General features: G+C 39.6%; 1 protein-coding gene across 1 annotated transcript in view; it reads left to right on the top strand.

Annotated features, from left to right (window-relative positions):
• The first annotated feature begins 2,336 nt into the window (after positions 1 to 2,336).
• The window catches only part of LOC150095942 (uncharacterized), a 48,921-nt gene continuing 40,056 nt past the window's right edge, over positions 2,337 to 11,201 (top strand). Inside the window, exons 1-2 of the mRNA XM_090409570.1 lie at positions 2,337 to 2,658; positions 5,147 to 5,437. Coding sequence (XP_090265696.1) covers positions 2,337 to 2,658; positions 5,147 to 5,437 — 613 coding nt within the window. The remainder of the gene's footprint in view (positions 2,659 to 5,146; positions 5,438 to 11,201) is intronic.

Genomic DNA, 11,201 nt, shown 5'->3' with positions numbered 1-11,201 from the left:
AAAAATAAAAAAATATTATTTTGATTACTTTCCACCTCCGTATCACAATAAAGTTAAAAACGTAGAAAACCTAGAAAAGTTGGAACATTGAGATATTAAGTAAGAGCTGGCTAGAATTCCATTGCTTGTCACTTGTCATAATTAATATATTTTCGAAATTTCCTTTCTGGACCTTCAGAAATTTTCATGAACAACAACGTTTTTCTTCGGTCTGCTTTGAGCACTGATCAATATGCACATCTCTGAGTATGACGTGCGTAATATTCGATGATAGAGGAATGTGAATTGTTGTGTAGTAAAGAAGGTATGGAATGTACCTTACAAATGTATAGTATCTTTTATGTAATGATTTCTCAACAGAATTGTTTGCGTTCTTTATTGTCTTTCATGTAAATATTTACTTAATAAAAATATATTTAACCTGAACCAGTGTCTGTCTGTGTTTATTTTATGTTAAGATGTCTAATGATTTAAGTCAAATATATTATGATTTGTCGAACCCTGGAGGGTTTGAAAGCATATCATCTTTGCAAAGAACTTCTGGACATAATATCAGAGATGTTAAACGATGGTTACAAGAGCAACCTACCTATACGTTACATAAACCAGTGAAACGTAGATTTAGACGATTGAAAACAAAAGTAGCTGGAATTGCTCATCAGTACCAGTGTGATTTGATGGATTTAAGTGCTGTTGCTAGATTTAATAATGGTTTTAAATATTTATTAACTATGATTGATGTATTTTCTCGTAAAGCTTGGGTTCACTCTCTCAAAGCCAAAGGAGGTTTAGAAGTATCCAGAGCTATACTGAAGCTGTTACTGGATGCAGACGATCCTATACAGATACAGGTTGACAGAGAAAAAGAATTCTGGAATAAACATGTACGTGCTTTACTTGAAAAACGACGGATACATTTTGTTTTCTAAAGGTGACACCAAAGCATCGATAGTAGAAGTATTTCACCGTACTTTACGAGTTCGCATGTGACGTTAATTCACTTATAAAAATACATACAGTTATGTTGATGTGCTACCTGAACTTTTAAGAGGGTATAATTTATCTAAACATAGATCTATTGGGATGGCTCCTGAAGAAGTGAATCACGGGAACGAGAGTAAAGTATACGAACGGTGATATGGTCAGAATGAAGAACCGAACCTTGTACTGTTTAAGGAAGGCGACTTTGTGCGTATCTCCAGACAAAAAAATTTTTTTTACAAAGAATCCACACCTTCGTGAACCGAGGAAATCTTTATCATCAAGACCGTTCTTTTCACCAATCCTGTCACCTATCTACTCGAAGACACAAGCGGAAAGAAATTTCTGGTCGTTTTTATGCCGATGAAATGCAAAAGGTAGCCAGACCTGAATTTTACGTTGTTGGCAAAGTTTTGAAACGAAGAGTTAGAAATGGTATGCCGGAGTGCTAGTGAAATGGCGATCTTATTCAGAACCGCGTTGGGTTTGTGCAAGCAAAGTATTCCGTCTATAACAGCTCTCTGGGGTATTATTGTGATTCTTTATGTTTTGTCTCCTGTAAACAAGGTCGTTCTCCCTGAGGGTGATAACTGTATAATTCCAAATCGAGATGGTAGAGGTAAGGGCGTGCGTTGTTCGGTAATTGGCATATCTGTGTTTGGAAGATATAGTAACGCTTCGTTCAGTGATATAGTTGTAACCTGGATGAGTATAAATCAATCCTCACCTAAACAGAAGCAAGTATACAAGAGTGATAAATTCGTGCTACCACCTGATATTTTCACTGTACCTTCCGAGGACAGATATGGCTGCTGGTTATCCGATGCTGCACACTTTCGAAGACGAGTATCTGCTCTCGAGAAACAGTTGGGAATATCGTCTCGTGGCATATCTGACTTCAGATCCGAAGCACTTGGAAAAGCAGGGGTGCATGACTCCGTGGACTCCGTCAATACCGACAGAGATACCTAACCTAGATTTGCCTGGAGTGTTAACGCAAGTGAAAGTTTTAGAAAAACGACCTCGAAATACAGGATTTTTGAATGAGGCCTTATTGGATGTTGTTAGCCATGCTGTTTATCCTCATTTCAAACGACACACAGAGAGAGAGAGATGCATTCATTGTGGTGATGGGGATGTGATTGTTCATTTAGCACTTGCCCTATCACGTGTAAATCTTGTAGAAGTATTGGAAGCTTGAAGCAGCCGTGTCGAATCGTTTTTAACAGAGAGCGAAAAGGCTTCGTGCTTCACTCTACAGTTCGTCGAAGCTTGGTTAACAGATTGCAAGAATATTCATCTGTTGGAAAAGGTTTTGATATCAGAGTATTCTACTGTGTGTAATGCAGTATCTAATGTTGCCAAGTACAGCTTCTATGGATATATTCCCAGAGAACAAAATAGGAAATTATTCTGTAAGACTACCACATGCTGTTGATCTCGGTCCAGGTGAATGGATGATAGGTTTAGCTGAAATTCAAATCCGTGCTGTTTTTGATAATGTAGATGAGTCTGTCAATAAACTTGAAATTGCACATGAAACTAAGGGTGAATACCAGATTATTGGTTGTTCAATTGATACGTATCCTACAGTACGGAATGCAGATCAGCTGGCAAGACAGCTGAACAACGCTGTTCCTGGTGATGATAAACCCTATGTGATGTTTACTGTGGATGGTAAAAAAAAGAAAGGGAAGATGGAATGTTGTTATACATACCTTACATGGCTATCAGATCAAACTTTCCTCGGATCTAGCTCAGTTGTTGGGAGGTCCTCCAATCCCTTCTGGAGAGGCTTACACCGGTTGGAAAGGACCAGGAACAATCACGATGCCTAGTTCTATAACTGAGCTTAAAAGTGCCTACAGTATGCCTTTTCAGATACGTAAAGTAACGCGAATTGGAAAAATTGAGACAAAAAAGGTTTCTGTTACGCCCAGATATTATCCTACCCCCCCCTCGATTTATTGAATACTTTAGAAAAGCTCACAGCAATTACGTTTCAACAAGAAGCAGATGGTCAAGTTAAAATAATTATTCCCGATAATACTAGTCTTCGATTTCCTAAAACTGATCCGGGACTTGCTAGATTACTAGGGATGGACGAATCTCAAATCGGTGGTCTCCACTTTCTGGAGAAGTCAAAGGAAAGTACATAATTGACATAAGGAAGGGAGTTTACGGAATTTATTGTTATTGCAATCTGGTGTCTCCGCATGTCGTAGGTGATGTGTATGCACCTCTGCTCAGAATAATTCCTGCTACTTATGACGGAAGTGATATTATTTCTAAAATATACAACAAGATAGATTACTTTCCGATGTCTACAAAAAAATTTCAAATTGTAGAAATTAATTTAAAATCAGCCAGTGGTGAACTTCTTTTATTTCGTTCCGGGAAATCAGTGATTAAACTGCACTTCAAGAAACGAGGATGAGCTACTTAGAACACTATAGGAATCAAGCAGGATTAGGAATAAACTCGAACGTGTTAAAGGGTCCTACTTTCCAACGTGGAGGGGGGTTAGGGGGTTTGTTTAAAAGTGTGTTCAGGTTTGTGATCCCTTTCGTTAAACCAGCAGCACGTGCTCTTTCAAAACAAGCAATGAAAACAGGACAACAAATAATAGGAGATGTACTGTCTGGTCGGAACATTCGTGAGTCAGCCAAACGCCAAGCGCAGGAGGCGGGTGTAGATTTACTTAATCAGTCGAAGGATTTTTTGGAAAAGCAACTGGGATCTGGTATAAAGCAACCTTGCAGAAAGAAGAAACGTCTTTGTCGAGGAGAACGTCGAGAGAACAGGACCCGCGATATATTCGATTAAAAAATGTCTTCAGAGTGTGTGGGTTCAGAGCTCGATATCTTTGGTGTACCGCCAACTGACTATTCACACGAGAAGAGTTTGTATGCAGCATATCATCCCCTTTCAAGTCTCGAAACCGGTCCGTTTGAATTCTCTGTAAGTGACGGACAGCATTACCTGGATTTGTCGAAATCAGTTTTGTGTTTACGCGTTAAGATTGTGAATGCTGACGGTTCGTCTCTATCGGAGAATGCCAAAGTCGCTCCTGCGAACTTGTTTCTAAACTCTTTATTTTCACAAGTGGATTTATTTTTAGGAGACACACTAATAAGTTCCAGTAATAACTGTTATGGATATCGTGCCTTTTTTGGAAAGTTTATTGAACTATGGATCTGAAGCAAAGAGAACTCATGTGGCTTGTGAAATGTTTTATAAAGAAAGCGATCCTTCTGATGTAAACTTTCTAGAGAATGACGCAACGACTCCGATGTCTGGATTACAATAAAGACAAAACCTTACGGAAAAAAGCTCAGCAATAGAAATGATTGGACGTCTGCACCTCGATTTGTTTAGCCAAGCACGATATTTAATTAATCAAGTTGGTCTAAGGTTACGACTTCTAAGGACAAAAACTGAATTTGCCTTGATTTCTACTGAAGCTAAACCAAACTACAAAATTGTTTTTGAAGAGTTATTTGTGCGATTAGCTAAGATTTCACCTTCGATTTTACTAGCGCATGCCGATGTTTTACAAAAAAGCAACAGCCAAATATCCCTTGGTACGTACAGAAGTCAAAATATTTTCAATAAACAAAGTACTTACGAGTGTATGTATAACTCGCGATTTCTGGAAAATTTCCGAGAAGAATTGTGTTAGGATTAGTTAGTTCTAATGCATTTAAAGGGAGTTATGACGAGAATCCATACCGTTTTCAGAATTTTGATTTGAACTTTTTATGCTTTCAACTCGACAACACACAAATTCCTAGTCGTCCGTTCTCACCGCGTTTCGACATGAACGTTTATACGAGGGAATATTATTCGCTAATCAACGCGATGAAGGTGGCATTTGAAGGTCCCGGGTTGGATATTAAACTGAATGAGTATGCAAAGGGTTATTCACTTTATGCGGTTGATCTGTCCCCAAGCGAACAGTCTGATAGCGAAGCCTTTACCCCAGTCCACGACGGTAATCTTTCATTGAGTATAAAATTTGCCAAACCCTTAACACAGAACGTTACTGTTATTCTATTGTCAGAGTTCGAAAGTTGATTGGAGATCTCACACCAACGTGACATTATTTTTGATTACTCGGTGTAAAAAATGAATACGTTAGATTTGGAACAATTTTTATCTTTAGATAATTTTACTAAAGGGATACCCGTGTTACCGAAAGATCATCTTCCTAAAAACATAGAAGGAAATTTCACAACCATTTGTAATACGGATGAGTCTTATTTACCTGAGCGCCACTGGGTAGTCGTCAACATCAAAGAGAAAAAGCAAGCGATATTTTTATGTTCTTTTGGAAGTAAGCCAAACAAGACGTTTCTTGAATTCTTCAACAGATTTTGTGAAAATGTGTCTTGCAATACCTCTCAGATTCAGTCAAATAGTAGCGATACTTGTAGTTTTCATTGTGTATTTGTTTGTAAGTTACTGAATGAAGGTTTTAATGTGCATGAAATATTATGTCAGGTGTATTCTACTTCTGAGCATTATAATGATTTATTAATGTTATCCATGTTAATGTAATCTATGCATTATTGTCAAAATAGAAGACTATTAACTGATTATGTGTGTGTACCTAGTGATTAGTTTTGTAATAAACAAAGAAAACATAAGAAAACATCAAATATTTATTTATTACAAACATACTATGTAGATAATACTAATATGTATATAATGTATATAAAATAGGTACATAGTTTTTTAGTATGACATCCAGTTCTTATTCTTAATAAAAGGGAAATCTTTAACCACAGATTGTACTTGTCTGTATTCAGATGGTAAATGTTTTCTTTCCTTTTTACCTGGTTTTTTCAAAACTCCCAATAAAAGTTCGCGCATATTCAGGTAGAGGCATATTGTCTACTTGTATTTTACCATCAGAAGACCAGTCGATACCTTTCACTTTAAGGTAGGACAGTAGTAAACGCGCACTTTGATGCCAATTTGATGGTAATCCTAGTAAAATAGCATCACTTGGCTTTTGAAAACTGACGACAGGGACTGGATTAATAACTGATTTTTTTTCTTTAAATAACAGATATTTCCGAAGGGTGTCCATGTATAACTTGTCTTCTTCATCAGAAGACACCGAAGGCATTTTTAAAATTTTCGCGGCGTCATCATCAAGACTTTGCACTTTTTCGTGGAGCACTGTTTTAATTACGGAATCCATCAGCGACTTATTGAACTTCCGAGCAGCGGTGCTAAAAGAGGAATGAGAGCTGTCAGAAATCCCCCTCCTTTTTGCAAAACTTTCTTTTTGGAGACCAGAGAGACACGTTTATTTGCGAGATGACGAATCTGAGTCTTAAATTTTGAAAGCTGATGCTTCTGGTGATGGGAAGCGGGTAACGTACCTTTCAGCAAATTTAGACAAACTTCACAAATACGCAAATTTCTTCTCTACCAGCAGCTTTTTCGGGATAAATTTGTCTTGCAAGGTAAAAAATCTGAGACTTATCTCTCGGGTTGGGTAAAAGAAATATATAGGAAGCATTCAAACTTATCGTTCTTGCTTGTTTCTCCTTTGGAAACAAATTCTGAGTGATCAGTAACACGGTAAGATGACGATGATGGCTTCCTTTTGTAAACAAATCTGCTATTGTCGAGGACGCGTTTTTTGCTGCGGAAAACAGATCATCAATAACTAAAAGATTTCTTACTTCCGGAGAAAACTCGATGTCCTGTAGACCTCTATAAAATCCAATATGTGGAATTTCTCTCTTCATTAACTCGTATAGGGGTTGATCTTCAGAGTATAAAAAAAAAACTATTCTCTGTACGTTCAGAGTGATGATTCTATCCCGATTTCGCAGTGGTGAAGGAACCAGAGTTGATTTCCCACATTGCGTTGGACCACAAACTCATATTGTGGCTGGATGAATTAATCCCGCCATCCGTATGGGTAAGTTATCTGGGTGGTAGAATCAACGTAACGTTTGTCGTATGAATAACTGAATTTCTTCACTGAATCTTTATTTAATAACTTCGCACTATATTTATCTCGGACTATCTGGTCTTTAACGGGAATGAAAACTGTACTTTTTTCTTCTAAAACTGTTTTCATGAAGTCAAAAGTAATGCTATTGGCTGCTTCTCCTCTCAGGCTGAAGCCTTTTGATTCGATTATGGTATTTCCGTTTCGTAAACGTAGTGCGTAATTTTTAGGAGCCACAGCCACAAAAGGCGTTATTCCACCAGTTTTGGGGTCGATTTTATCCACTAACTGACCCAAATGGCTGCCTAAAGTAGGAATATATTCTCCTTCTTTTACAGTGAAAAGAATAGAATCTGTGTTAAAATAAAGAACACGTTTTTGCAATTTCTGGAGTTCTTCGAGTAAACAAAGTCTTCCATATGACGTAACAAATGAACCTATTGCACAGTTCCCGTTAACATTAGAATTTATGCACTCCGATAAAGAACAGTGAGAAACCAATAATGTTTCCGATGGCACAAACTGAATGTCTTCGACTGATCGAGACCTATCAGTCACCGACTGCAGAAGAGTTTCATAATTGTCAACGAATTATACTTTTGTGCGTTCACTTGACTGACAAAACTTTCTCCACTGCTGGTTCAAGAGGGACTTTCCTATAGCTCTTAAACCTGGATTAAATTGCACTTCATCAACAGAGAAGTTTAAGTTTTCACGTTTCCTGAATTCCGACAGGTAGCTTTGTTTATCTTCAGAGGTGTGCACGTGAGAAGGAAACCCACTGCTTGCGTGCTTCATGGCGAGAAAACGATCGATGTAACCTCCAAATAATTCTCCTACATCAAATGTTTAGGAGTAATGCCAAATTTCGTAAATCTTTAACAGTTGCTATCCGTATTTCATGGCTGAGTAAAGTTCTACAGAAGTGCAAACACCAGATTGATTGCTCTCAAATTGTCAGCATGTTCACATGTTGAACACTGCATCTTTTCAGCACACGTTCAGCACAGGGGAAAGACAGGTTTACTGTGCGTCCTTAAGGGGAGTACAAGATGGAATAGATTACCAGGGACGAGCACTTTTGCCCGTATGATTCCAAAATAACGATCAATTTCATAAGAAAAGTTCTCTGTTATTATTTGAGGATGTTTCTTCGGATACCTCATTTTTTTATTGACAAAAGGATAGAGAGAGTTGAAATCGACAAACATGATTTTTTCGTCGTCTGTGGTTTCGAAATATGAACGTGTTGCATCTGTTCTTCCTCCATACAAAGCATCGCCAAATGAAGACAGTTTTCCTCTTCACACAATGAACGGAAAACAGGATCCCATTTCTTAAGTTCTTGGAGCTCACATTCCCAAATTTCATTATAATCTGGAAGAGCTTGTTTAATGGCAGATGAGCGATCAAGTGTCTTTTCGTAAATTCGCATGTTGGGGGGGGGGGTGGGGGGGGGGGGGGGTGGGGGGGGGGGGGGGTGGGGGGGGGGGGGGGTGGGGGGGGGGGGGGGTGGGGGGGGGGGGGGGTGGGGGGGGGGGGGGGTGGGGGGGGGGGGGGGTGGGGGGGGGGGGGGGTGGGGGGGGGGGGGGGTGGGGGGGGGGGGGGGTGGGGGGGGGGGGGGGTGGGGGGGGGGGGGGGTGGGGGGGGGGGGGGGTGGGGGGGGGGGGGGGTGGGGGGGGGGGGGGGTGGGGGGGGGGGGGGGTGGGGGGGGGGGGGGGTGGGGGGGGGGGGGGGTGGGGGGGGGGGGGGGTGGGGGGGGGGGGGGGTGGGGGGGGGGGGGGGTGGGGGGGGGGGGGGGTGGGGGGGGGGGGGGGTGGGGGGGGGGGGGGGTGGGGGGGGGGGGGGGTGGGGGGGGGGGGGGGTGGGGGGGGGGGGGGGTGGGGGGGGGGGGGGGTGGGGGGGGGGGGGGGTGGGGGGGGGGGGGGGTGGGGGGGATTCTGACAAGATCAAGATCAAGATAAGATAAGGAATCGTGACGTGATTGGTTGATGACGTCATTGTGTGCATGGCTTCATGGGCGTGTAAGGTTTGGAATTTCCGTGTGGGCAAGTGTGTCACTGGCTTCTGTTGTTGTGTTTTGGTTCGCGTATGGGATTATGGGTGATGGTAGAGATAAGGATTCGTGTTGTGATTGGTGGTGCAGTTCTGACAAGATGAAGATCAAGATAAGATAAGGAATGGTGAGGTGGGTGTGTGTTGTTTTCAGATGTAGATAAGTGACGTCATTTTTTATTTGTAAATAAATGTCGTCATTTGTTATTTGTAAATAAGTGACGTTGTTGTTTTGAATGGAAAGGATGATATTAGTGGATAAGAACTCGTGTCGTGATTGGTGGGACACTTCTGACAAGATCAAGATGAAGATAAGATAAGGAATCGTGACGCGAATGTTTGTTATGAGATGTAGATAAGTGACGTCATTTGTTAGTTGTAAATAAGTGACGTTATTGTTTTGAATGGAAATGGAAATATATTAGTGTATAAGTAATCGTGTTGTCATTGGTGGACACTTCTGACAAGATCTAGATCAAGATAAGATAAGGAATCGTGACGTGAATGTTTGTTATGAGATGTAGATAAGTGACGTCATTTGTTAGTTGTAAATAAGTGACGTTATTGTTTTGAATGGAAAGGGAAATATATTAGTGTATAAGTAATCGTGTTGTCATTGGTGGACACTTCTGACAAGATCTAGATCAAGATAAGATAAGATTCGTGACGTTATGTCTTTGTGCGGTATTTTGGTTTGGCTATGGAATTGTGGGCTATGTTTTGAGATAAGATATCTTTTAATTTTCCCAGGGTGACACACATCCGTCATTGTCGTCTGTGGGAATTCTTAGAGTATGTCGTGATGGCGGGTGTGATTAGATTTTTCTGAATAATTAATTATATACTGGTGTCACTCAAACATACGGTTTTTTTTTTTTTTTTTTTTTTTTTTATATAGATGGTTGTACTAATTTTCCAATACATTTGCGGTATTTGTTTCCTGTTAAAGGGTGGGAATTCTTAGAGTAAGTCGTGATGGCGGCAGTCTTTCGAGCAGCTTTTCTGAATAATTAATTATATACTGATGTCACTCAAACACACATACTTTTTTTTTTTTTTCCATACCTCATCTGTATTTTCTTCTATATACATGTTCTTATCAAGTTCATATTTTATTCATAATTCATCCGGATATTTTGATTTGTCTAAAAGTAAGATCTTAAAGTTCAATAAATAAATAAATAAACAAATCGTGTGTGTTTTCACGGTTATTTCAAAAGTGTTCTTACTTAAACATACATAACACATCAAAGACACTGTTTGTTCTTTTAAGTTTACATATTTATTTCACAGATATTATTTACATTGCCATATGCAAGAAATAGGAATTGAATTTACATATATCACCAATGCAAATGGTGTTTTTCTTGGCGTAACATTTCTTTGATGAGGCAAGTTTGATTGCCTGATTTTGATACTGCTTCCCAGATGATAATGGCAACTTCAGCTGTTACTAATATTACCAGTACTGCTATAAAAGCAAGTATCTGGCACTTTTGTGATAGTTCTTGATTTTCACCTGCAAAGAAAAAAAAATCATTGATAGTAATGGAAAAGTTAGCAGATTACTATAATCCTAATACAGTAGTTAGTTTTGGAAGTATCAAAGCTTTACAGAAACATACAAATTTGTCACATGAAACCGTGAAAAGTTGGTTAGCAACACAACCTACTTATGTGAGACATAAACCCATTAGAAGAAAGTTTAAACGCAATCAAATCAAAGTCCCGACACTTTTACATACTTTTCAATGTGATTTGGCAGATATGTCATCCCTTGCAAAAGAGAATGGGGGCGTGTGTTTCCTTCTTGTATGCATTGATTGTTTTTCCCGATTTGCGTGGGTTCGAACACTGAAGAAGAAATCAGCAGACGATGTTGTTAATGCTTTCGAGTCTATTTTTAAAGAGGAAGTGCCATGTTACATAAACACTGATCAAGGAAAAGAGTTTTGCAACAAGAAAGTTCGTGCGTTGTTTAAGAACCATAATATACATTTCTACACGACCAGGAGCGAAATGAAAGCACCCATTGCAGAAAGATTTATCAGAACATTGAAAACAAAGATCTACAAGTGGATGACGTATACTAAAAGTAAAAGTTATACAAATGTATTGCCGACCCTTGTACATACTTATAACCTCACACCACACCGCACTATCGGTATGGCTCCTTCCCAAGTTAACCTTC

Source organism: Typopeltis vanoorti, chromosome 19, assembly GCF_054136105.1.
Source record: "Typopeltis vanoorti isolate ZY-2024b chromosome 19, IOZ_Tvanoo_1.0, whole genome shotgun sequence".
Classification (NCBI taxonomy): Eukaryota; Metazoa; Arthropoda; class Arachnida; order Uropygi; family Thelyphonidae; genus Typopeltis; species Typopeltis vanoorti.
This window is presented reverse-complemented; position numbering and strand designations above follow the sequence as displayed.